The sequence below is a fragment of the Anopheles coluzzii genome, chromosome 2, assembly GCF_943734685.1.
Source record: "Anopheles coluzzii chromosome 2, AcolN3, whole genome shotgun sequence".
Lineage (NCBI taxonomy): Eukaryota > Metazoa > Arthropoda > Insecta > Diptera > Culicidae > Anopheles > Anopheles coluzzii.
Window position 1 is genome coordinate 102,398,824 of NC_064670.1, and position 27,398 is coordinate 102,426,221.

General features: G+C 47.6%; 2 protein-coding genes across 6 annotated transcripts in view; both read right to left on the bottom strand.

Moving 5' to 3' along the window:
• Positions 1-311: 311 nt before the first annotated feature.
• Positions 312-9,975, bottom strand: LOC120953481 (serine/threonine-protein kinase 3). Its single transcript, XM_040373438.2, has 5 exons — positions 7,911-9,975; positions 3,392-4,200; positions 2,940-3,320; positions 2,236-2,867; positions 312-2,173 (listed from the first exon to the last, which is right to left on the bottom strand). Exons 1-5 carry the CDS (start codon positions 7,931-7,933, stop codon positions 2,003-2,005), a joined length of 2,016 nt encoding a protein of 671 aa, XP_040229372.2. The 5' UTR covers positions 7,934-9,975; the 3' UTR covers positions 312-2,002.
• Positions 9,976-11,299: 1,324 nt separating this feature from the next.
• LOC120953900 (transcriptional coactivator yorkie) overlaps positions 11,300-27,398 on the bottom strand; it is a 40,511-nt gene continuing 24,412 nt past the window's right edge. For 3 of the 5 annotated variants that reach the window (XM_040374320.2, XM_040374316.2, XM_040374318.2), the window contains exons 3-8: positions 22,377-22,531; positions 17,466-17,669; positions 16,694-16,794; positions 16,452-16,602; positions 16,313-16,377; positions 11,300-16,189 (exon numbers count right to left, since the gene is read on the bottom strand). In XM_040374320.2, the coding sequence (XP_040230254.2) occupies positions 16,085-16,189; positions 16,313-16,377; positions 16,452-16,602; positions 16,694-16,794; positions 17,466-17,669; positions 22,377-22,531 (781 nt within the window). In that variant the 3' untranslated portion in view covers positions 11,300-16,084. The remainder of the gene's footprint in view (positions 16,190-16,312; positions 16,378-16,451; positions 16,603-16,693; positions 16,795-17,465; positions 17,670-22,376; positions 22,532-27,398) is intronic. The other 2 variants (XM_040374324.2, XM_040374325.2) reach the window with 2 other exon arrangements.

Consider the following 27,398-nt stretch of genomic DNA (forward strand, 5'->3'; position numbering starts at 1 on the left):
TGCATATGAAGTTTACTGCTTTAATTATTTGCAAAATGGTTTTAAGACTTTTCGGTCATTATTATGAGAAAATCTGTAATTTTCGGTAGGATCAATGAAAAATCGGTAATTTTAGAGTGCTCATCTGTGAATCGGTAGGACTACAGATAAATCGGTATTTCTGGTCACTCTGTACACAGGCTTCGAGAATTTGCGTGTTTATGGCTGCGTGTCGAAAGTTTGTGACGGTCCAGGACGAATGCCCCAGCTTCTTGATCAGCTGGCTTTGCGCGTGTTCGGACCGATTCAAATGCAACGGTGTCCCAACTGTGTTTAATATAAATGCATGGCAACCTTAAAGTTCAACTTTATTTATCTCGAGCATGTATGTTTGTGTTTTTTTTTTATAATACTCCTCACCTGTTCACCGCTTTTATTTTGTTCTGCTGTTTTTCTTTTCTCCCTACTATCTGTGCCTTTCAATCGCCTGCATCGCCTGTTTCTCCTGTATGTTGTTCCGTAACGTTCTTTTGCCCTCCCGTTTTCCTGTTACACGCTATTACACTACTATTTTTCTCAATAAACTTGTATATGGTTCAAGAATAAAATGTAGCACTTTTGTTCGTCATTGCTGTTGTTCGTCTGCGATCACCAATCGACCCACGCGTTGGGTCTGTCCCCCTGCTGTGTCTCACCGCGTTTTAGAGCACTTTCGTGTCGCCGTGTTCGTGTTCCACCAAGGTAGTACACACATGCTGTGATTCTGCTAATCTCGTCCTACTATCATCATACCAAGCGGCGGGCGCTCAATATGGCTTAATTTGCGTATAAAATATGTGTTCTGATCATCTTCCCAATCCCAATCGATTTCGAGTCCTTCAATTTCATTGTGTGTGTTTCTGTGTGTTGAGTTGTTTGCTTGCTTATATGGTGTATATAATCGTAAATCACGCTCTTGCTGGCTATATGTAGTATTTGTGTGTATATGTATAATTTCTTTGCCTTTCTTCTCCGCCGCTACAGGATTATTGTATTCTACTTTCAATCTTTTCCGGTTAGTTTGAGGTTTCTCTTTTTCAAGGTATTTATTCACGTTCGTTAGAATCGGGTTTACTGCTGGCTTGAGACTGTTCTCTTCCCCTCCCCCCTCCCCCCTACTACCTTTCGTGCACAGCCCGCAGCAGTGGGCTGTAATGGTTGTAATAACGATTAACGAGTTGTCAATAAATTGCTTTATGCTTTTGCGGATTGGCATGGAGACTTCCAAGGGAAAAGGATTTTGCCAACTAATCGTTAACGAGGGGAAAAAGGCAATGTAGCCGCGTCAGCAAGCCGCGTGTTCGCTCTACCTAGTTTAACCAGCGAATGGGAGTGTATCTCAATGTATAACAGCGACAAAAAGAAAAGAAAAAAACATAAAACCGTGCAACACATTGCACTTAGCTTAGTTAGGGACGGAGCGCGCGTGGTAAAGCGAAAGGGATCGAACAAATACATACACATTGGCGCCACATGTGCCAGCAGCAGCTGAGCGCAAAAGCTAAAAACAGATTAATCTCATCGATAGTTCAGATCAATGCGTTACGACCAAAAATCCAACAATGACTTACACCCGGCTGGTTCTAGGGCATGTGTTTTGTGAGTGTTAATTAAAATCAAATATCAGATCAGCCCTACCAGCCACACATCCGACGAGAGTGTTGGATGGCCGACGGGGCAACTAAAATACTTAAAAAGAGAGGAAACTATCCCTTCCACTCTCCTCAGCAGCCTGTCAGAGGCGCTCAAGCGCTCACTTTGAACGCTTGAGTGTCCCTTGAGCGCGACTGAGTAGGCTGTGGATGTGTGTTTGGTTGTTAAAAAGTAATAGGAATTTGCAACTAATAGGCGCAGGGGCCACGAGAAACCTATTCCTATTTAAATATGACTATCCGCTAATCACCCTCAAGCACACGCCAAAGGCAAACGGGACAAGAAGCTGGGAGAGGGGGGAAAGCATTCCCGACCACCGCCGACACACTACTCAGAACTCTTCCAGCTTTTGCTGCCGCTTCTGCTGTTTAGCCTCGATCGCGTCCAGTATCGGTTGGCGTTTGGAGGTGTACCGCTTCTTCGTTTCCGCCAGCTCCTTCTCCATCTCCTTGTCCAGACTGGCCAGCCGTTGCTCGAGCTGTTCGTAGTTCATAAACTTAAGCTGCGGGACAGAGATCAAGAGGTTATTTAAAAAGGGATTAATGATAAAAAAACGACACTTACCGAATCATACTCGGCCGCCGTCGGTTGCAAAAACTGCATCTGATGCATATTGGGACTGACGGCGGAGATCTGATTCAGCTGCAGCTGCAGATGCGACTGATACCGTTGCCGCTCTTCGTTGAACTGTTGCTGCTGCTGCTGTTGCTGTTGCAATGCTTGGTGCTGCTGGTGCTGCTGGTGGTCTTGGAAATTTTGCGTCATCGGCGGTGCCGACGGCGACACGGGACTGTGGGTGGCCGGCGATGGGAAGCCCGGTGCTGCGGCCGACTGCTGCACCAGATTGCTTACGAGCTTCTGCACCTGTGGCTGTGGTTGCTGCGGCGAAGATGCTAAAGGCGATTGGGGCAGATGCGGCTGCTGCTGCTGCTGCGGGGCGGAAGCAACGACCGGGGTCGTCGCCGCCTGTGGACTGCCGTAGCCCGGTGAATGGTCCGGCTGCAGGTCGACCGATGCCCCATCGTCGAACGAGCTCATCGCGGACGGTGGCGACTGCAGCTGGTGATGATGGTGGTGGTTGTTGACGGCGGCCGCGACTTTACTGTTGCCAAAGCTGGCCGCCTCCGCCTCCTTCTTGTCGAAGTGGTCCAGAAACAGCGGCCTGTACTTCGGCTTGTCCGGGTTTGTATCATGTCCTGTAACGGGGATGGAGTGTGTGTTTCAATGCCGAATCTCCGAGCAATCGATCGCTTCAATGCAACACTTACTTTTCATGGTCGATTCTTCCGAATCGGAATTGATCACCATCGTGCCCAGGTTCGACTGCAGCTCCACCATCGTCCCATTGTCCGGCACGAGCGTACCGTAGTCGGTGTGCGCTATCATCGTCCCGTCGCCCTCGTCGCCCCGGCCCGGCACCAGCGTCCCGCAGTCGGCCGGGAACTCCTTCATCGTCCTCGAGTTCACCTGATCCTCGTCGTCCGAGTCGCCCCCGTCGTGCCCGTTGGCATTGTTGTTGTTGTTGCTGTTGTTCTGCAGCTGCTTGTTAGCTTGGCTAATGGCCGCCGCGTGCCTGTAGCTTTGGTTTTCCCGTATTTCCTTCGCTTCCGCTATCATCTGGCTCAGTATGCTGCACGGTTTCGCGTTGCCTGCCAAAAAAAGAAGGACATTAACCCGTTGCTACAATCTTACTTACAGCACTAAAGCCTATTCCACTTACGTATAAACTCGTGCGCCAGCAGATCGGTGGCAGTGGCCCGCTCCTCCGGATTCTTCACCAGGCACAGGCTCACAAAGTCAATGAACTCGGGCGACCAGATGTCGGGATCGCGAAACGAGGGCGGCGGCTTGGTCGGTATCATGAAGATGGCCCGCATCGGATGGATGTCCCCGTACGGGGGCTTGCCCTCCGCCATCTCGAGCGCCGTTATGCCGAGCGACCAAATGTCCGCCACACAGTCGTACCCAATCTCCTCGATCACCTCGGGCGCCATCCAGAACGGTGTGCCAATGACCGTGTTACGCTTCGCCATCGTGTCCGTCAGCTGGCCGGCGACCCCAAAGTCGGCCAGCTTCGCGTGGCCCTCCGAGTTGAGCAGTATGTTGCCCGCCTTAATGTCGCGGTGGATCTTCCGGCGCAGATGCAAATACTCGAGCCCCTTCAGTGTGTCGATCAGTATCGTCGCTATCTCGTCCTCGGACAGTGTTTTCTTGCGCAGCCGCATAATGTCGGACACACTGCCCGCCCCGCAGTACTCCATCACGATCCACAGGTCGGTGTTCTTGAAGTAGCTGCCGTAGTACTTGACCACGTACGGCGAGTCGCACTGCTGCATGATCGAGATCTCCTTGATGATCTCCTGCAGGTCCGTGTCGACCGGCACCTGCTTGATGGCGAGCACCTGCTCGCTCTCCTTGTGCAGCGCCTTGTAGACCGAGCCATAGCTACCCTCGCCGAGCTTGCAGAGTATGTCGAACACCTCGTCCGGCTGCCGCGTTAAGCTTTCCTCCGAGAGTTTCTTCAGCTCACTAGGGGAAAGGGAAAAAAGACAAGAAAGGAAAGGAAGAAAGGGGTATTAAAACCAGGATCATTGCCACACACACAAACACGCGGGGAGTCTATTTTTATTCTGCTACACCTTTCTTCAAATTATGTTTTTTTTTTGTTTAACGATTCTGTATTGCAATCCCAGTGAAGACAGACCGCAAACATTGTCTTCCCCCTTATTGGGTTGCCTAATGACCTTATAATTTCTCCCACGTTTGCTCCACACAAAACCACCGAACCGGTTCAAGCTTTGCGATAAGGTGTCGTCGCTTGGCCACAAAGCAATGCGAACAAAAAAGCCATCCTTTCGATGACGCAGAACGACCGATCCACCGGAAGGAAAGCCCTTATGATGATGACTTTTCGATGGCCGTTCGCGGTGTCGAGAGATACTTCTCTCTCTCTCTCTTTCTCTCTTTGCTTTTATTCTCCCCTTGGATCCTCATATCCTGCGGTATATTAATCGCTTCAAAAAGGCGCTATCGGCATTGGCCGTTTGGTCGGCGCGATACTTGAGCGAAAGTACACACTCAGTTTGTATCGCGCAGTATCGATTATTGGGAAACTATTTCTGTACCTTTTATAGAACAGCACTCCCTCCCCTCCCCACACAACACACACACGATGATGAAGTTCTACATGATTTAGCACCGTTATTCGGTCACGGGGTGTTTTGTGCGTTCCCCACCGCGTGGCACAGCACAAACAGGCGTGTCACGGTCTTCCTTTCCCCCGGTTGGCTGTATCCTACTTTTTAAGCGTTCTTTTTGCGCTCCATTTCCTTTACGGTACTACAGGCAGGTTTTGGTATGTCGCTTCACCATTATCGATACCAGCTGGTGGTGGAAAGCTTTCGCCTTCTTGTGTGTCTGCTAGTGATGGGTAAAGTTGGAAAAAATCTGGAATCGACTCCGATCTGATTCCGCAAGATAGGTCCGCCCAGCATTATTCGGAGTCGTTGGGATCAACCTAGAGTTGTCCGAGGTCGGAAGCAGCTATAGTCATCCAGTATCGTCCGGAGTCATCCGAAGTCGTCGGGAATCATCCAAAGTCATCCAAAGTCGACCGGAGTCGTTTGGAGTCGGAGTTGTTCGGAGTCGTCCGGAGCTTACCGGAGATGCCTGGAGTCGGTCGAAGTCGTTGAGAGCCGGAGTCATCCAGAGTCGTTTGGATCCACCTAGAGTTGTCCGAGGTCGGAGTCAGCTGGAGTCATCCAGTATCGTCCGGAGCCATCCGAAGTCGTCGGGAATCATCCAAAGTCATCCAAAGTCGTCCGGAGTCGTCCGAAGTCGTTCGGAGTCGGAGTCGTCCGAAGTCCCCCGGAGTTGCCCAGAGTCGGCCGATGTCGTTGAGAGTCAGAGTCAGCCGGAGTCATCTAGTATCGTCCGGAGTCATCCGAAGTCGTCGAGCGTCATCCAAAGTCGTCCGGAGTCGTCCGAAGTCGTTTGGAGTCGGAGTTGTTCGGAGTCGTCCGGAGCTTACCGGAGATGCCTGGAGTCAGTCGAAGTCGTTGAGAGCCGGAGTCATCCAGAGTCGTTTGGATCCACCTAGAGTTGTCCGAGGTCGGAGTCAGCTGGAGTCATCCAGTATCGTCCGGAGTCATCCGAAGTCGTCCGGAGTCATCCAGTATCGTCCAGAGTCATCCAAAGTCGTCCGGGGTCGACCGGAGTTCTCGGAGTCGTCCGGAATTGGCCGGATTCATTTGGAGACGGAGTCATTTGGAGTCGTTTAGAGTCGTCCGGAGTCCTATGTAAAGGCCTATATAAGAATTACACGCGCAAAGTTAAGGGCAATAAAAACACAACGAAATGAAATGCCTGATCACTAGCACACATTTCACTGGACAGCCAGAATGACTCCGACTCCGGTCGACTCCGGACGCCTCTGACGACTCCGGACGACTCCGACTCTGAACGACTCCGGATGACTCCGGACGACTCAGGACGACTCCGACTCCGAACGACTCCGGACTATTCCAAACGACTCCGAACGACTCCGGCTAAGGGCGGAATCAGTGATTCGGACGGAGTCAGAATCGGACTAACAATAGCCGGAATCGGATCGGATTCATGGGTGCGCTCCAAAGAGCACATCACTAATGTCTACTATAATATGCTTCGGGGGAAGGTTCCAGTAATAATGACAGAGTTCCAAAAATGAATTAAATAAATTATTCTATTTCCCTCGTCTAACGAGCACACAGGGCTGTGTTATTACTACCGAACTTACTGCTTCAGATAGTTTTAACATCGATTTTAGGCACTTTAATATTTAATGCAATAATGCCGTACTTCCGAAGGGTTTTTGTGTGCTTGGAGAGGCTGGAATTCCTCAAATCGAAGCTATTATGCTGGGAGGAGCATAACAATTCTTTGTTCTTCCTGCCCGAATGACGAACCACGAACTATTATGCGTCAAAGGTACACACAAAGGACCGGAAATATAGATCGTGCCAGACCTAAAACGGAACAGGTCGATCCCCCCCCCCCCTCCCCCCTAATACGGAACCTGTTTCTTGATGCATCTTAACCTGTTTGAAGGAAACCGGCAGGCTTTACAGTGCAAATAACGCTCATGTAATGCATTTGCAGCTAAGTTGGTTGTGGAATAGTTTATCTCAAGACACAAAAACCTGCGATTTTTTGAGGCGAGAAGGAACTCCCTCCAAAGCCTCTATAAACAATTATGATATTTCACAGTCCAGTCCAAGCTCTCAACACGCATCGCCACCAACGGACGGCCAAAAGCGTCGTCGTGCCGTTCCGTACGTGACGGTGCTAATGTAAACATAGCGCGTTAAAGGGGGGAGACAAGCGGACCTTTGCGAGGTTTTGGTTTTGTTACAAACAGGCCTCTCTTCCCCTGCCGCTTCCCTTCTAGCATGGTGCTGTGTGCATATTATATACGCGTTCTAACGAAAGAAAAAAGCCAGGTTCTTACACCAGGCACTGCATTTAGTGCGATCCAACAAAACAGGATGGAGCAGGGGGGCTGAGGGACTTCTTCATAATGCTACACCCTCCCCAACAGCCCTATGACTTGGTCATGTGTGTGTGTCACTGTGTGGACATTTGCCGCAGCAGTGTGTAAGAAGTGGAGCCGTTTTAAGATACACAAAAAGAAGAGTGGAAGAAGGCGGCAGTAGCGTTGAGAACTGCTTGATGAAGAGCTTTACTCCCTCTTCTGCGTGTTTCACCCTCCACTTGCTAAACCCTTCAACGTCCCGGTGGTGGTAGTACACACACACACACACATACACATCATTATGCCCCGAAGGTTAAAGGCTTTTGACTTGAGCGAGCGCAAGCACGCTCCCGCATTCGTGTGATGCGTACTTGGAGATTGCGATGGTTTGAGTGGGGGGATGTCATGAAGGGCGAGTGTTTCTTTATGCCCATCCCCTCTTCCCTTCCCCTCTCCACCTTCTCTTCAATGCTAGTAAGATTCATTCTTTTTATTCCATCCCCCAATCTCGGCGGGGGCTTGTGATTCTTGCGCGCGTGGTTCATATCGCAGCACACCAACGCGCCACTCCCCCCCCCCCCCCCCGCGGGAGTTCGAGTGCGTGCCGTTTCGGGTCGCTTTTTCCTCTACCAGGCAGTGATAAAACCACGTGACTAACTAAACAAAAAAAGAAGACAAAAAGAAAAGGCGATGCAGAAAACACGCGCGTACAGGGTAGACTACTTACTGTTTGGAAGACATCGCCAACATGTACGAAAAGGGGGCACACGGGGCACAGAGACTGCTACGACGGTGGATGCACCTCCGCTCGTCAGATCAGATCGGAGAGCTTTTATGTCTGATTGTGTTGTGCTGAGGCTGTTTGGTTTTCCCCCGATGAAAGTACGTGGGGGCTAGTGAAAAGTGCGTCTGGCTGAGGAAGCCGCTGGAAAGCCCCCGCCCGAAACGGAAAAGAAAGCCTTTTAATTAAAGGAAACCCCTCTCTCTCTCCGTCTCTCACGGTGTGCGCGTGGTGCTTTACGAGATTGGGTTTTGGGAAAACTTAGGCACACAAAAAGGAAAAAATAAACGACCGGAAAACTAGATCACGCACACTCACACGGCTTATTGGTTACCGTTGTGACACGTCCGGGTTGCTGATCTCGAAATTGAAATCAAATTGTACCAAAACAAAACAAACTAAAAACGCACCCACACACACACATGCACTATCTGCTCCGTTTTGCTCCCTGGCAGGTAGGTGCGCCCCGGGGGTGGCTTTTTTTTGTCACTACTATTCTTTTCCGCACACTATTTACACACTATTGCACCATTCCTTTCACGATCACAAGCGCTCACGCACGGCAACCGAGACACGACGCGGCACCACGGGGGAATTCTGGATCACGATGTTGACCCGCGTTAAATTTAGCCCGTTGCGGTTGACACAACATTGTCTGGCGGCTTATGCGAGGACGCACCGGAGCATCGTCGGGGGGTTCTGCTGCATTCCTCCAGCCTCCGTCTCTCTGTGTGTGTATGTTTCACTGCAGCGGGTACTGCTGATATGTGTGTTTGCTCCGTGTACACCAGCAGCTGGTGCGATGAAATGGCCTACTCCGTCGTACACTCTCTCCTGTGTGATGTGAGTGTGTGGTGTGGTGAAGATTCGATTTTCTGAAGAGGAATGAGATCTATTTTTACATATATATTTTTTTGCTTTCCCCACCGTCGTGTGTCGGACGACCCTTATTCCCTGGTCGGTTTGCCACCACACACTAGGAGCAAATTTCAAGGCCACAAACCGCTGCACTAGCGGATGCACTCGGCGCACTTGCCCAGCACCTTGCTGTCGCGGTCAATGGACACTGGCGATGATGGTGGTGGTGGTGGTCGTGGGTGTATCGACAGGAATGCACATCTCGCAACGGGGAAAGAATCCGTCCTCCGGCCTCGTGTGTGTGTGTTTTATTGCTTCTTCATTTATTATTTTTCTCACACACCAGCGCAAACAGCGGCGACGGGTCGAATGTGTCAGATGGCTTCTCTCGCACTCGCCTGCTACGAGTGGGCTATACGGCTAGAGCAGGAGAGGCGAATGCACCCCCAACACGAAAGTGCGATGTGCCGCTGCTTCCGGCAGCAGCCGTGGGTCCGTGTCGTGCCGTACACAATGTTTCGCCCTATTTTAGGACAAGCACACACTGTAGTAGTGCTTTGTAGGTGTTTGTGTGCGTATGGAATGATTGGACCACCTCCTTCGCCGCCTGCAACTAACGAGGGTTTGCTGCTGGTTTTGCACTTTTGCGCCGATGGGATGCAACAATTTTACAACCGCACACACTTATGGGACGACGCGCACTGTAACCAGCCACAAATTCCAGCCTGCCTGGATGTGTTGTTTCACAACCAGACAGCCCCCGCACACAGCACTGTGCCGCTGTGTTTATGCAGTCAGCTGCCTTTCAAGCACAAAAAGGAACTGTCTCTGTGTGCGTGCCTGTGTGTTTTTTTTTTATCTCCCAGAGGTCGGAACGGCAGCCGCCACCAAGTGTGGTGACCTTACGCACCGCAAAACCCGTGCACTTTTGCCGTGTGTTCGCACTCGGGATGGAACTTTGTTTCACGTTCGTTGTTGAAAGTGCGTGTTTCTGATCGCGCAAAAAAGTTTGCAATGTATTCGATGCACTGATGTAGCGCGTACACACCGGGCCCGAAACGACCGGTCCGAAACTCACACCGCAAGCAACACACACGGACTCAGGCGAGGCGAACTGTCCATCCCACCGTCTTTTCAGAACTGTCACCGTGTACGCTGGTGCGTGTATGTGTGTGGCAGCGTGTCGCGATGGTGCTGGTGTGTGTGTGCGTGCATGACGTTTCGCACTATCTTTCTCGCTTTTTGTTCGCGCAGCCATCTCTATCGCACGATTTATGGGAGATAGAAGCTGCAAAGCGCCCTCATGGCGGAATTTTATATTTTTTCTGTAATGAAAAGTAAGTAAAACCTCATTTTTGGCTATGTTTTACAATTAGGCGGTATAACATAACGTAATTTACAACATGTTTTAGTGATCAAAATTCATATGAATATTGAGATGAAGTTTCTTTGACTGAAAACTATCCTCAGTCCGGCTTGTTCACTTGGTCACGAGCTTCCGTACATTTATGTATGTTTTATGTCTGTTGATTTTGTTTTATGTATGAAGTACAGTTGTAGCTAAACAAATTACAGTAGAACGTCGATTATTCGGGGGCGGATTAACCGGCGAGTGGCTTAACCGTGCGCATAAATGTGACAGCTGTTCAAACGTACAGCGAACATTTGCTGCGATAGTCACGTGGGCAACCAGTTTTTTGTGCAGCTCTGTAGTGTCTAGTGGTGTTTTCGAAATTTATTTTTGTTCATGAACAGTGGTTAAACCTATAGTTATTGATTAAAATAATATTCTACTAAAGATTTATTGATTGATTCAAGGTGAACTAATCATAAAACTAGTGGATTTTTTTATTTTTATGTGAATTTGACATTTATTGGACCATTATCCGTGCAAATCGATTAACCGGCAACCGCCCGGTCCCGAGCTGCCCGGATAATCGACGTTCCACTGTATTCCAAATATACTAATGTGATGACTATAATCATCGTAAATTGCTTGTTTTTGGACAGCTGCATCATTTAAAAACACGAATGAAAGGTACGAAACGTTAAGCCCCTGTGAAAATACTACAACAGGCATGGAGTGAAATATTTCACATTTCAGAAATCATTCATTTTTAGTTCCATATAAAAAAATAGTAGATCCACCCAAAGAAGCTGTTTGAGAACGTGTTCGATAAAAGAAGGGTAATATTCTTTATATTTATTTAACCCTTTATTCATATTTTATTTGATTTTAATAATGGCTTATCTTCTTAGCGAATTGCTTTAAAAACGGCTATTTTGAATTGTGGTCGCCGCTGCTTACGAAGCTCGCGAATAGATGGCGCACTGGTCGCACGTTGCGAAAACCGTTAAATCCGGTGGTTTATTTTCAAGAGCGTGTTTTTTGAGCAGCAATTTATCATATATTTTACTGTAACCCAAACTTTGTCATCATTTCATCCCACGTACTAAGTGAAAGGTAAACAGGTTCGTTCCATTTGTTGGTTCTGGTTGGTTGATTTCTCACTTTTATTACGCATTGCTTTAGTTTGTGCTCTAGAAATAGCTCTTTCCCTTCTCTCTAGTACATACAGTGTATTACAAGGCTTTGGGACAAAGACAAATTTACTCTATTTGCATTATTCCCGTCCCCCCGTTTTTTTACAGTGTGTGCTAGAGTTTTTTTTTATATATGTGTTTCTGTGTTTTTTGTTTGTTTGTTTTGCTACAATTTTGAATCAACGTTCAATTCTGATTGAACGATCCTTGCCTTTGTTTTCTCTTTCTTTTTTGCTTTTATTTAACTCAGCACGAACTGTTACTAGCACACGAGTTGTTTTTGTTTTCGTCTTTCGCTTCTACAGGAGTGGCTCTAAGCCACCCGTGCATTATTGCATTACCACGTGCATTTAGGCACGTGCCTGTCTATTTCCGTTCGTAGTGCATTGCATGGCCGTTACTGCTTCCTCTAGTGAAGCTTGTAGCACACACTTGCACTCCTCTCTGAGGCAAGATGGGAACAACCAACTGTGTGGTGCAATTGTGGTGCATTTCAAACAGAGTCAGTTAATGTAAGTGACACTCAAACCTAGCTGACGAACAAACACTTGGTGGCTTTTGCGGTTGAATTAGCTGCATCTTTTGGTGTGCATTAATTGAGTTTTTTTCTCGATATTAAGCATTACAAATTATTGCTGACGAAGAGAGTTAAAAATATGAGCAAAAAACGCACCTAAGCAAACTCAGTGGTGCTTTTTTAAAGACAACGCTAGCTGCTCTACCTAGTAGAGTACCTTTCACAAGGAAGTACGATTTGGTGTTCCCTTTTGCTTCCAGAATCCTCACGTGTAGAGCAATAGGTGTCTAGAAGTAGTGTTTTCTACCAGTTCTACAGTTCCCACAGAAAGGGAAGCAGAATAAAGCATCCGTACGCTTCTTGCGAATGTGTTGGAAGCGTTCAACTATCTTACTTGAGTCGCATGAGGTGGGGGTGAATTTCTGTATGAAGAAAAAACGTTCTTCTTCATTTTGTTCTTCTTTGCTCTATCTAATATCGCTTTACGCTAATGTGTAGCTCGGCTCATCAACGCTAACAAATATTTGCTAACAAATACTGCTTGATGAGTGCTGCCAGGGTAAAGCCAGTAGTACAGGGCATAAACAATGTGTGCCACCGCGTGTTAGTGTCCGTATGAACTGTTCGTTTGGTTCACCATCACTTACTTCACTGCTGATGCACATAACAGAACACACACATAAAAAAAAAGAAAAAGACACTTATGTTTGCTAGAGAAACTAAAAAAGACAACACAAAACAAACTGCTTCTCAATGCAATTCTGGACGGCAAAGATAAATGTATCTCGGGCGGTGGGGACGCACCAAACTGTACGCCACCTGTTTGCCAACGTTTGCAGGATTTATCTTGTTAAAATATCTGCCCAATGCTCGCTATGCGATTCAACTTGCGCGAGTGATCGCGATCGCCCCACTCGGGGGACCGATCGTTTGTGGATGGATTTTCGCTCAACGAGCGACCAACTCGATCGTACCAACGGATCTACAGCCCAATTCCTTTCCTATTATCATCCCCATCTACACTGCAACCGATCACTGCAAAAAAGCGACTCGGAAAATGGTTCCAACAAATGGATCACCCAACCTAAAGATCAAGCGGAAGCTGGCAGCAATACGTTCATTTTTTTTATTCTGCGTTTACGTTGCGAAGAAGTAGAACAAAACATTAAAAACGAAACTATATTGGACGGCAATGTTGCAACATTAGCATAGAAACACATCGAAAAAATGAACAAAAAACGCTGCAGCCAGTTTTTCCTTCCAAAAGAAAATTAAAAAAAAAAAACAAACAGTAGCAAGCAAAATCGAGGCAACAATGGTCAACGCCGGGTTAGCAGCAGCATCGAACGATCGACGTTCCTTCGCGCTGTTCCAAATGAAGGGGTGGAAGAGTGATAGTGATGATTGAGAAAAATGAAACCATTTTTCTCGCCCAAGTTGAATCCAAATCCAAGAACCAACGCTTGATTTTTTTTGTTTGTCCTAACAATACTACTAAAATTGAATAGGCAACGAAGCTCTGTAACTGTTGCTACCGTTGCATGCTTATGAATTGTTTTTAAATGTTTAAAACTAATGCTGTGGTTAAGCCTTAAAATAGCAAAGTAATAAATTGAAGTAATTGCCTTAGCGCGTTTTGTGTTTTAAAACTTAAATCAGTAAAAAAAATGGTTTGAAAAATGGCTTTAGATATTTAAAAAAAATGGTGCCAAAAACTATGATCAAGGAAATCAGCATTGGATCTTTCGATTTTGGTTCAAATTTCCCCGCATTTTGCTTAATGTGCGCAGACTTTGTTGACCATATGCTGCCGATTTGCCAGTAAATCTGTATGTTTTTTGCTTTTCTCACTTTTGTTTTCCTTTTGTTTTGTTTGTTTTGCAGTAGTAGCTCGATGAGCGTGATAATAGAATCGTGATCGTGCGAATAAGTAGATGCACCGATGGGACACGATCGGTTGGGATATGTGTACATATGTATCTTGTTGCTTAATGGGCTAGGTTTTTTCTTCCTCTCTCTCTCTCTCTCTCTTCCCTTCACGTTCACCGTTCATCCACAACCGGACATGAAATAGTCACTGTGAACATTCCATTCTCACAGTCCAAACTCGCTCGCTTTACTTGCATCGAGCTTGTCGATGACACAGTCACGATCCAAGCTAGAACGAACGCCCGTTCCAGATGGAGCAAAGGGAGCGGGCGCGCTGGATGTATATAAAAACGAAACATAAAATCTATATAATTGCAATGTTACACCACTTTACGGCGTACTAGCCTAACATTGATGGTGTGTGTTTGTGTGTGTGTATGTGAACGGTATCAATGGATGTGCGTATTTTTGATACTTTGTTTGTTTGCTAACCGAAACGAAGAGGATCATTGTGTTTTGTTTTGTATTGCCGATCGTACAACGCATCGCAGGCAGCAGACAAAGGCAGCCGTTCCTCTTCGCTTCGCTTTGCACACATTACTTTGGGGGTTTGTGTGTGAGTGTGTGCACTGGGGCAAGTTGATTCAAAAAAAATAACAATGAACCCCTTCTTTATCATCGGCCACCCACAGCAGACACTGCTCGATCGGGCGGGCAACATTGATATAAATGCATCTACAGCCATCGCGCGCCGAAGGAATCTGTTTCTGTGTTGCATTTGGCCCCACACTCCCTTGAAGCGCTTCGTGTGCGCTAACAAGAGACTATTCTCACTCCTGGGGCTAATGGCGGCTGCACCTGCTGCTGCTGCTGCTGTTGCTGCTTTCAAAAACGAGTTGCTCTCTCCATCTTCGTATATCGGTTACGGTGGCTCCTCCTTCTGCTGCCGTGTTACTACCGCTTATGGCTAGAATATTGGACCACATTCATTCACTGTTCCGCATTCATGCACAGTCCTCGCACTCGCACACACTGTCTCAATCATACTAACCTCTTCTCGCACGCTACAACGATTACGCAAACATGAGTTTTAATTCTCCTACATCCTAATGCCTCCTATACGTTATCCTTTCCCCATTGCTCAAGCTACTTGACCGTATTGCGCCGCCGCGCCGGTAGATATGAGAGCTGATCTAGCCATTCCATCCAGGTCGGCGGCGCATACGTAGCACACGCGGTTACACGTACTCGCCGTCGCGTTCTCGCATCTCGCTCGCCTTCGTATACGTGTTCCAAACCGCAAATAGCCAATTTCGCCATTTTGCACATTATAATACACTATCTTCGCAGCTCGCCCTGTACTGCCTGTACTATCTGCAGACTGCAGATCATGCTTTCATTACTTTCTAACTCCGCGCGCTAAACACCACACCACGTTCTACTTATACCACATATCGTTTTCTTCCTCCGGTTTCGAGTGTTTTTTCTTCTTCTTTCACTCACTCGAAACGGATAAGGCACTTGAATTGCTTGCAGTTCCTTGTGTCAGCTTGCACGGTGGGTGTGTGTGTAATCTTGCCGCTTATCCGTACACGATTACTCACTCCGTGCGGTCATTTTTCCTCCTCTCATTCTTGTCGCCTATCTTGCGCTACATCCCTCACATACTACGTAATTGGATACTAGTTGCGCGCTTCAAATCTCACATTCATCTAAGTGGATTAAAAAAAAAGATTTTAAAATAAAATAATAATCCGTACGTACAAGCTAATCGACTAACCACTAATAATTCGTCCAATGTGCACAAGCACATCGGTGCCCGTGTGCAAGCAGGATGTAGTAATAATAAGAGATGTATATAGGTATCATTAACGGAACATAACTCGGACAAGGAGCAGTTTTCCCCCGTTCAGTACGGGAACCACGCTGCGTTTCCTTTTCATTGTTGCCTAAGCTGCGATCCCACCACACATACACACACACACACATACATACGCACACTACTTACACTCTTCTTTCCCTATTTGTATCTCCAAGTAGAACGATTGAGTCTTATATCTAGTTATATTGTTTGGGGCTTGAGTTGTATCTCTAAGTAGTACGTTCGGAGCTTGAAAGTCTCCAGATCAGGTCTGCAAACGATCTAGTCTATGTCGGCTGATGGTATTTCTTGGAGATGCAAGAACATTGTAAGTAGTATTTGTGTTTGTGTGTGTGTGTGTGTGTGTGCATGTCAGTGGATGCGTGTACTAATCGCTGGCGTAGTGGGCTACTATTACTCTACATAAGATGGTTCTACGCGTTCTGTGGCTACGGGAAACGTCGCTTAACGTTAGATGATGTCGTAGAGCGTGTTATCCGGTTTACTACTCGTCGGATCCATCAGGCTCAGGTTGGTGACGGCATCGATCTTTTCCAGCAGCAAAGGATCGTCCAGCTGTAGATGGGAAGAGCGAAAAAGAACATATTAGTGATAGGGAAACGTAGCTTAATGTGTTTTATGATGTAAAACAATTGCCTGATCGTAGCACACAATAGGTAACATTAAAGTGCAACTCACCATAAACTCATCGGGCGTCTCGAGATTATCCCCAAATGCTATAGTGTCCATCGTGTTGTCCGTCACTGCAATAAGGGAATAAAGCAAATTAGTAACCCATATGCCTGATTGTAATGCACTCAAACCAATCGCCACTTACTGCTTAACCCGTCCATACTGTCATCTATACTGGAGAGAAATTCGGGCGTGTGGGGCATCGACTGCGTCATGGACGATTCGCTCAGACCGCTGTCACCGGACTCCTGGCGTGCGTGATCGGCAATACCGGACAGGAACGGGTCGTCTCCCATCTGGAGAAGACACAGCAGGATTGTACGAGCACAATGTAGAAGTTGGTTCGGAATGGCACGGTGTGGTACCGATGTATGGGCAGCTACTTACATGTGATTTGATCTCTTGCTGTCGTTTCCGAAGTCGTTCCCGCTCGAGCTGCAGGTTGTACAGACGGACTGTTTGCTCCTGTACTGCCCAGTCTTGGTTAGCTATAGATTGTTTTTTTTTCGTTTCCAAGGGAATTGAAATAGAAACCAAATTAGATCGGTCATATGTGGGGTAGTTTAAAGAAAGGCTTAAGCTAATGATTCTAAAATGAGATGAAATGTAATGAATCAAGCTACTACTACGAGATCTAACAACACTCTACTTTAGACAGGTTGCTTAAGAACAGCAATAGAGATACAAAGAGAGATAGATAGAAAGATTCAGGTAGGTTAGTGGAAGTATTAGTATCTTTAAAGTTAGTTCGAACGTAAGGTTGGAATAGTTAATACAGCATACTAAACCAGCAAGATGTCATCTACTATCGCTATCTCACTCTCGCGCGCCTAATGCCAGCTGACTACCATGGCTAATCTACTAAGCTCGTTTAAGCGTGTCCCTGTTCGCTACCCTGCCTATTCGCTACACCTTACCTCCTGCCTACTCAAGCTTTTCTTTTGGCAAAGCGTAAATACCTACACTACCGAGCAAAGTGTTTTGTCAAGAAGTTACAGATCTCAACAAGAATGAAGAGTAAGGTGCGGGAAGATTTCGTAGCCGCTTGTTTCGGAGGAAATAAATTGGGAAATGGCGTGAACTATGGCGGGCGAAGTTGTTCAAACAACAACAAAGGGAAGATACAAAACTTTAAAACAAAAAATTAGCAAACACGTACACAACCGAGGATCCCGCCAGGTGGTCGACCGAGTCGCGTGATTGATATAGTACCGTTCGCCCTTCTCTGTGATGCCTTCCTCCCATCCTTCCGGCAGTGGGCCCAGATCGACATTGCTGCCGGTTAGCATCGCCGTCGGCGGGGCGGCATTTGACGGTTGTGCGAGATTGTCATTTGTCATTTGAATTGTATCTGGAAATACCACTGAAGAGAGAGAGATAAAGAGAGAGAGAGAGTGATAGAGAGAAGCAATAGAGAGGGATGAAGAAACGAGCGAGTAAAGTGAATGGGAATGGGTTGGAGTAACTGAGAGTGGCGATATTTGCCAACTTTCTTCCAGAGCAGTTTTTAGGACTTTCGAAAGGGTGTCTGTGATTGGATCGGAAGATCCATTTGATCACTTCTTGATCGTGTGAATGTTAATGGATGTTTTAGATAGGCACGCGCGTTTCAGACTATCGTTTGGTTCATCTCTAATTGTGATCTCTTTTTGTTACAACTCTCCAACAATGTTCAAATGATCTTTCTCTTGGGTATGGTGTGGGATATAGTTTTTATGATACTTGGATACTTGCAGCAACGGGGAAAGAGCACAATTTGTGTCCTCGTCTTTGATTGGTAATTTGGACTGCGTTCGACTTTCCTAAGCGAAGAACAATTTGGTATAGATCCGTTCTGTGAGCCAAAAGACCAGAACGATATTGAAAACCCCCAATAGATTTAAGGGGATGTCCCTGGGATATCGATGAATCAATCAATATGATGTGCAAACAAACGTCACAGTGAAATCTAATCACTCCAATCCAACACGGTCGACACCTTCCAAGAAGTACAACTAGCTTCACTAATTACCCCGTTACAAAGTGTGTAATCTACACCTCCTTTGGCGAACATCCGTCACCAGCAGCGTCCTCCAAAAACGCTTCAAACTACAAGTATAGACAAGAGGCCGTGCTATCGGCAACCTCCCATTCGTCTGTCCTCACCGTCCCCAACCGTGCTTCAGCGGGGGAGCACTAAAAAAGTGACAATGCTTATCTGCCGGGGCCGGGCGACCTGGGGTGATGACGTGGGGGCTTCGTCGTAAAGTAATGGCACCTGCGGTCTAGACGCGTCTAGACGCTACAAGCGTCTACCCTAACGCGGCGTAATAGCGAACGAGATTGCAGGGTTTGCTGTAGAGATAACGGAACATAAAGCTACCTCACCTGCCTGTACGTTTCCCATTTTCATTTTCCCTTTCTCTTGATCAATCAATGTGGCCAATCGAGGTTTTTTTTCTTTGCGCGCATGTGTTGCTGTTGCTTCGTATGTGATTATTGGATTCGCTTCATTCAATTCCACGGTTTGTTTTATGATACGTTCTTTCCACTTCCTCCCCAAACGATGGCCAAAGCACATCGAAGCAAAAACAGGAAAAAGGGCCGTATTAGAAGCCGGACGTACCCTTTCCGGATTGGTGTTTCACCCTGCAACTCCGTAACCCCGCAACATTGGAACCCCGGCGTCATTGCTGACACACTTCCGGCGAGTGAATGGATGTCTGGAAATGGGCGATGGCACTCTCTGTCTCTCTCCATTCCCTTTGATACGCGAGCCGGACGCCTTTATTTTGTTTGCTCTTTATGTTCACAATTTCTTATCATACCAATGCTGCTGCTGTGTGTAATCAGCAAATGGTCAATCGGTGCAAATCGGTGATACGAAAAGAGGATGACGCAGTGCACTGGCCCGACCGGTACAAGAGGGAAGAGGGTATATTTGAATACCGGTACGATTTCGAAGTGTATCAAATGTTCGCTCCCTTGTCGGGGGAGAGGTGGCAATGAATGAAATTCGCGTGGAGTGGCAAGTCCCCTTGCTAGGAGTAGCTGAGGGAATAGGGGAGACTCTAATGTATGAATGAATCAATGAATGAAACTCCACCAGCATGTAGGGGGGGAGAAGTTGGTAGGCGAGAGTAACTGCGATTGCCGGGGGGACGGTAAAGTAAATAAACAATTGCTGGATGGTAAACAGATGTGCGAGAATGCTCTTCGGCAATAGAGTGTGCTTGTGTGTGCGTGGTGCGCGCACTGAAACGATTTAGCTAACGTCGTTTTTTCTTCTTCGGATACTGGTTTATGGTCTATATCTATTCAGGAAGAAAAACAGAAATGACTATTTAAAGACCTTTCTAACAAATCGTTTAGCACACATTAATTGACTACAATCCAACTCGGTCGTCTGCCAGCTCTTACATCCGCTCGCACCGATCACATTTCCCTAAAACGGCCGTCCGGAACCTGCCACTAGAAGAGGCATCACCTTTCTTTTCCATTTCCACCTGTGTCAGCACCTCCCTACCCTCATTTCCGTGTCCCACGAGGTCCCAAATCAAACTCTCAGTAGCTGCTCAGAGCTCGCGTGAATGATGGTCGGCAATGATTCATTGGAAAGCAATCGCGTCTCGAATAACCCTTTTATGGGGGTAAGGGAAAAAGTGGTCGCTTCTCCGCTAACTTCCCGTAGCCCCATGGGACATCAAACTCCACATCAATGCTAACCCGTTTAGCCCTCTCTCTCTCTCTCTCTCTGGCGAGTGTGCAGGGCGTTTGGGGATCCGATCATCAGTGGCATCGTATTCGGTGTAGCTATGGTGTTGTTTGGTGAACGGCGACGACGACGACGACGAAAGTTTCATGAATGAAAGCGCACACGATTCAATTGCGCTCATTCATTGATAGTGACCGTTAGCATGGTAGGCTGTCTACTCTTGAGCCCTGGTGGCACTTGGGAGTGGTTGTCAATTGGGAACGCCATTGGGACGGATGATGTGTGTGTATATTTACATACATATATATTTGCTTGGTCCCAAATCCGATAGTTTTCAGCCCAACCCCATCCAGGTGATGTTAGCATGAGCCGATATTGTTAGACATGTTAGGGGAGGTGGGAAACATCCAGCAGCTTTATTCGTGTCATTCAATGCACTAGCAGAGCGTGCGCCGTGGTGCAGGCATTGTCGTGGTTGTCTATTTTTTGTTTGCCCAAGCTTTGCTGGGTTGGCTTGCACCGGATGGAAGGAGTGGCCGGAGTTCGAAAGCTATTAAGCCACTCTGCGCGTGCCACACTCCAATCCAATGGGTACCGCGGTAAGGCATACGGTTACATAAACGCGAAGGGATCGTCTGTTGAATCGATCGTTTGTTGTTTCAGACAAAAAAGGGAAATCAGAATCTTGGGAGAGAAGTACTGCGAGAGGTTGTCCAGTTCTGCCGATGTGACTAAAACTCCCTGTGAGGATCAAAACATTCGCCTGAAGAAGAGACACCAATGACCCACTTTCAAACAAAAATGACCATATTCTTCGCAACGGGAAAAGGGAACTCGAATCTGTGTCCCGACTCTCAGGCGGGTCGTCGCAATCCCTTAATTACGATTGACCCCAACCGGAAGCCTTCGAATGATGCGTTCGGACGGACGGACGCCGGCGAAGTGAATTTTACGACTCCATTATTTGCCTTCCGATAACCGATTGCCATCAGCCTGGTAAGCCAGAACCTATCCCATGTAAGGGTCTGGCCCTTCGGGCTGCAAAATTCGACGCAACTACCTGCCGCACGTGACGCTTCTGTTGGTATTGGTGGGCTCGATTTGTTTCTCCGATTTATTGACGTTCCTGGAGGGTCGTACGTGACTGTGCGTGCGTTTGCTCGGTGTACGGAGTATTTTTCTTCTTATTCTTCTTCTTCTTCTTCTTCTTGCTCTCCCGTTGCTACATCACATCCTGTTCTGGCCTCCAGTTCTTATCGTCTTGTAGACCGCACTTTTTCCTGCCTTTTTTCAAGTTTTTTTTTCCTTTCACACTATACCGGATAGTAGATGACGTTTTTACCAATTTGAGACCCCCGAGACAACGCCGAATCGACCGAAGGCTACCGAGCTTTGGGCGTACGCGTACAGTTGGTAGGGTGCACCAAAAAAACAGACCAGCAAACAAGCAGCCCATTCGAAGCGACCTACTTCCGGTGCTAAATGATGAATGAATCGTTCGTTCGGAGTACTGGCCGTCGTCACCGGACCCGCCGTGTTTAGGAGATAGTGAATGGGAATTGGAATAAAAAAAAGTAAAAAAAAAAAAAACTACAAAAACTAGCACCTTATCTGTGCGTAAGTTTTTGGGTGGAGTAAATTTCGACGGAACACGTAGCGGGGAAACAAAAGTAAACACACCAATAAAACCGTTTCGATACCGATAAGCGCTACTAAACACGTGGATATAAGTTTAAGTAAGTAAGTAAGTTTTTGTCTCCATTTTTTTTAGGGGGGTTGGAGAGAGATCTCGCCAGGGAAATGGGTGGGAAATTGGCCACAAAAACTCGTCACCTCTCTTCACCTGCCCTTTCCTAGGCCCGATGCTTTTTCAGCGGTTTTATCATCTTTCCTTTTCTCACGTTTGAGCTACTACTGTTTAAGTTTATAATAGTAAAGGTTAACGTATCTCACACGCCGGGCGGGAAGATACGCCGGGTTAGTTACAGGTGGTGGTGCAAACGGTTGTTGATCCTGCCCAATCGGATCCAGTTCGTTCTTTTTTGTTTTTTTACATTGAGCTTGTGTTGTTGTGATGTGTCTTTTTTGGTTTGTTTGTATGTGCGTTAAAGTTAATACAAAAGTATTGAGAGCCAGCGCGAAATGTGAAAGAAAAACACCCCCCTTTGTACACGTTTGCAAAGGGGAAGAGGCCCCCAACTCTGTGCAAGTTTCCTTAACTTGGGCCCAGCTGTGAATTTCCTGCGCAAGGAGGAAATCCTTGCCCTTGAACTTTGCTTTCATGCTCTCGCCTCCCGCAAAAGCTCTCAAAATGCCCCCCTTCCCAAGGTGGAAAACCCCCCCCCCCACCTCACGGGGAAAAGCCCGGCCACTCACCATTGTTGGTCGGCGTCGGTGAGGAGATCGTGGGGCTGAGCAGTGTCTGGGAGCCGGTGTTGAACAGGGTTTCGACGCTGGACTGCTGCTGGAACAGGCTTTCCTGCATGGCGGTGATGCGCGGGTCCTCCCACGTGGTCGTCCGTGTGTTGTGACTGAGGAGAGAGAAAGAGAGAAGGCAAATCGTTAGCTAGGGAAAGTAGCAGGCACGCGCGAAGGCACTCAAAGAACCCATCGTTGGTTTCCCCTAGCAACCGACTGTTTGTAAACACTGTGGCCACGCGAATGGTGGTGGTCCTGCCCGAGGCACTGTGTGTGTGTGTGATGGATGGGTTTTTCCCCCGAAACAAGACCACCCGGCGACCGACCGCCGCCGAGGGGTACAGGGCAGCGGACGGCTCATACCGATTGGAATGTGGCCGGTTGCAAACACGGTGCGCCACGGTGGTTTGCACAGGTGCGCTTCGATGGTGTGCCAATCGATCGACGGAGGGAGGGAGAGTCGGTGACAGGCAAGCTCTTCAATGGAAACGTTTTGCGCGGACTGTCGCAAACCGCCGGGATGATTCATCTTGTGCGGGAAATTGTAACACAGAGCGGAGTGGAGTGGATAAAAAAAAAAACAATTGTAGTTGCAGCCGATGGTAGTTAAAGAAATGAAGCAATTCCAGGAACGAATGTAACGTGAGTCTTCCCTAGCTCTCTCCTTGACCGTTCAAAACCACCATTCCGGAGCAGGAGATCCGGACCTCCCCGGGACAGTCAGTAACTATGTTTACTTGCGCAGCACAACAACAGCCGCACCGCTTGTGGCATACCATCCTGGACCTCGTCGTGGTGCGTGTGGGCGGCCAGATAAATCCATCACAGAGCAGCGCGGCAAAACACGCGTCGAAAAACACGCGCACCCGCCTAAAGATGCTGGACGCTAAGCGCTAAGCCCTCCCATGTTGATCTTCCGCGCGCGCACTGCGAAAGCACCGAACACACACACAAATCCACCATTGCTCTAAACGTCTTCATCGTCTAATGCTCATCGATGACGTCGTGCGATGCCAGGCTATTGGCACCGCCCCACCCATAGCGGCTGGCTGGTCAACCGTTCCTGGACCTGGTGTGGCGATGGCCATAGATCTCGGGACCGGCAGGAGATTAACCACTACAACCCTCGACGGGTCTGGCCAACCACGTTGGCGGTCGCTTGCGTCGCGTTGGAAAAAAAAAACGGAAAACGCGGTGGAAAACGCGCGCGCATCGAATGGTGGTTTATTTTTAGCGTCATCACCGAACAGCGCAGAAGGGCAAAAACAACCCCTTGCAGCTACTACCATTTCCCTTACCAAAAACCCCACACATACACCCAGTAAAGTTGGTTTGTCCGACCGGACCTTGCGCGAAATCGGAATAGAAAGAAAGGAAGCAACGAACAAACAACAAAAAAATGAAGCAGAACGGCTGCCTAATGCTTGCCAACCCTGGCGCCCCAACATACCCTTGGCTGCTTAGATTTCTCCCTTCCCTGTCTGTAAAAAGCCGCTTGTGGCATGCGTGCATGTGTGTGTGTGTGCTTTCTTCTCTGCCCAGCCCCAAACGCTCCCCAAACCGATCTGATCGGTTACTTTTACTTCGTCGTGTTTGGCTTGTCGTAGTGTTGTTTTTATGTTGTTTTTGTCCCCACTCCCCGCTCGTACTAGTCCTCCCTTTTCTAGATGAAGTGGAGCCACAGTTGTTGTGTTATTGCCGATCGTGTGTGATACATTTTCAGCTTCACTCCCGCCACCGCCACACGACCCAACACGGCAGCAATCGGAAGCGAAGCAATTGGGCCCCGGTGGTGCGGTTGTGCAAAGCTGTGATGCTTTCCAACTTCAGCTCCATCGCCGCTCTCTTTCCCAGCTTCCCCCAGCTGTCTTCCATCGTCGGTGGTTTCCGCTAGCGTGTGTGTGTGTGTGTGTGTGTTGGATTTTTTTTCTTTTCGGCTGGTTAGAATCGAACTGTGCGAGACTGGGTGGGGCGATCGACACCACCTACCCGGGTGCTGGGGTATGGATTAGAGGGAAAGGGGTAGGGAGGGGCTGACAGCGGAGTGCGGAGAAGGGGGTAATGAAGGTAATTTGTTTATTTTCCCTGTTCATTTGTTATTATTTCAACAACGTCCTTCGGTAACGGGTTTAAAAACTTCCGCCCCTGGTAAGCTTACCGCGATGTATACAGCTCACTGTGATTATGTGTGTGTGTAAGAGGAAGGAGAAAGGGTGTGCAAAGAAGCTCGCGAACAAGATCGATCAACGCGCAGCATCACGCCTTTCAGGGGGCTGCTGTGCTGGGGGATGTAATTTATCAGATTTCGTTTCTTTGGCCGACCAATGCGGGCGATGTCACTACCGATGGCTCCTGGCACAGCACAGTAGCGCACAAACAAGGTGGTTCATTTATCAACCGACACAGATGGATGTGCAGCACCCCGCACACGTTACAGTTGGGCCACGTGCCACGGCGAACGTTTGTGCACATTACGTCATGAAAACAAAGCCGTACACTGCCGTACGCAGTGCTGATTCACGTCGCGTGCATCACCCGACTGTCATCCGGCATGCACGAGTCATCCGAGGTGCAACAATCTGTCGGGACCATCATTTCTCAGGTGAAGAGAGAGAGAGAGAGAGAGAGAGAGAGAGCGCCCGAGAAGGAAAGGCCCTTCCCGTATGCACTTATATGTAACGTCCTTCACCTATCAGCAGGACGTGCCGAATGAACGGTTCTGTTTCGCAGGGACCACAAGTAGCCTACTCTCACTGCAGTGCTGTGGGATTGATCCGCGCCGTGCGAATCGTATCTGGTACGTGCCTCGATCCCGGTGGCGTCACGATGTTGTGGCGTACTTGTGATTGTGGCGCCCGACTGGAGGGACACCGAGGTACGAGATAAACGCCTTCCATTGTTAGGGACGTGCCGATAAAGGGCGTGCAGGGCGAGCACACGATAAAGGGGTTTAAGTATGTGTGTGTGTGCGTACAAGAAGTCAATTCAAGTGGATATTCCCATTTCTGGCAGATAAGTTGTCATTTATGGTAGGTGTTACAAAAAACCAATATTGAATATTAGAAAGGAAAGTTTGCATTCAGTTGGAAGCTATAGATATCTTCTGCCGATCAACTGTAAAGTGCTTTTAACACTTGCTTGATTGGTAAAGAGCTCAAAAAACAGCTTCCCAAGCTCTTTTGTGTATGCGACACGTACACAGATCTTGAGGTTTATGTGTTAAGTAGCGGAGATAAGAACTGCAAAAAGATTTTCCCAAAAGGTCGTACAGCTCCAGTAGATTATGTGTAAGTAGATTGAGGTTCTGAAAAAATATGACTTTCTGAACATCTCATATAGTGGTGTGCTCTCTGGTGGCGCACCAACGTCTCCGATCCGACTCCGCTTATTGTTAGTCCGAATTCGACTCCGGCATAATCGGAACCACCAGCTTCACCTGAAGTTGGAGGCGCCTGGAGTCAGACCTGTCCCGCGGCCGGACACCGTCTCCAAACGACTCCGGCCGACTACGGTCGACTCTGGAAGACTCTGGACGACTTCGATTACAGACGAGTCCAGCCGACTACAGAAGACTCCGGGCGACTTCAGGCGATTCCGGACGGCTACAGTAGACTCCAAACGGCTCCGCATTTTCGGATTAGGGTTGGAGCCAACTCCGGATTTTTGCCAACATTATCCAAGACTGATCTCAAACTGACTTCAGGCATTCGTGGAAGATACGTTTATTCGATTCAAAAAATAAATGTAAAATAGGTAAAGATATCTCAAGATCTCAAGAATAAAACAACTTTGTGTTTGGTTTGTTTATAGTAAGTAACTCTTTGGTAATTATCCCTTCTGAATCTAGTAAAGTGAATAAAAAAGTCAGCTTATAACAACTAAAGCGTATAGGACATCAGTTCAGCAACCGCTAGACATATCGCAAGCTATCGCGTTTCCTCCAATAAATGTATTTCCTGTCGTCTAAAACCACGAAAGCTGCAACCTAGTAACAAGTGCAGACAGTAGGAGATGCGTTACTATATCTCACTCCTACTTAACGTCCCAATCAATTGCCATTAGCGAAACCCATTAGACACGAAAAGCAATCACGCTACACTGCAATGTTGTAGCCTCAAGATCGCGAAAGGATCGCTGCCTTTGATTGGCTGTGTTTTAGATTTATTAGTCACGCTTTATTGTTTTCGCTGTAGCTTTAATGTTCATCTCATCGCGATCCCCACGATCGCACCCAGAAATTGAGTGCTGCGGTAGGGAGGAGGGCCACAGTTTGGGATCGGTTGAGGCGATCATATATATATTATTTGCACGGGTCTGTAGCGCGTGCCAGCACGTGCGTGAGCGTTGTTAGATGTTGCAGCTCGATGCGGATCGATCTTGCATACGGTCCGAAATTAATCCAAAAGTCAGCGAACCGTCGGATATGGCGTTACGAAAGCATGGGAAGATAAAAAGGCCTCACACGCACGCACAGGCGTTTCCTGTAGCCGATCGGTGGACGATAACGATCCTGCGGGTTACGGTGAGCTGAGGCGAGATTTCAGAAGAACGCGATGAAAAAGTATATTATAAATCAATTAACAACTCTCCGAATCCGAACACGATCGATCATAGCAAAACCGCGCATTTGATCGGACCGGGTCGGAAAACAAGACAAACAAAGAAACATTAAAACGCACTTAGTGCAGCGGCATGTAAGTAATTGGCGTGTCGGAATCGTACATTTCTCTCTCTCTCTCTCTCTCCCGTTTTGCACCCCGGATCAGGTATCGGTTGGATTAAGTAAAGTTTGTAGTAAATTAGATTTGATTACCGATTAACGTATCCCGTTTGACACTGTGAATAGGAGAAATTTTTGCAATGTTACTATGTATGATCATTACATCCAGCGCCCTAATGATGCACGCCCGGCCTCTTTCAATTAATTATCAGATCGATCAAGTGTATCGTTTGCTTTGTTTGCTGTTTTTTTCGATGCTA

Bases quoted from the DNA above. Each gene is read 5' to 3' on its own strand.
- LOC120953481 (XM_040373438.2), bottom strand. From the start codon at position 7,933: ATGTTGGCGATGTCTTCCAAACA. The intron at 2,868-2,939 runs GTAAGTGTTGCA...TCCCCGTTACAG, and splicing joins GGAAGAATCGACCATGAAAA to GACATGATACAAACCCGGAC. The intron at 2,174-2,235 runs GTAAGTGTCGTT...TCTGTCCCGCAG, and splicing joins CGGCGGCCGAGTATGATTCG to CTTAAGTTTATGAACTACGA.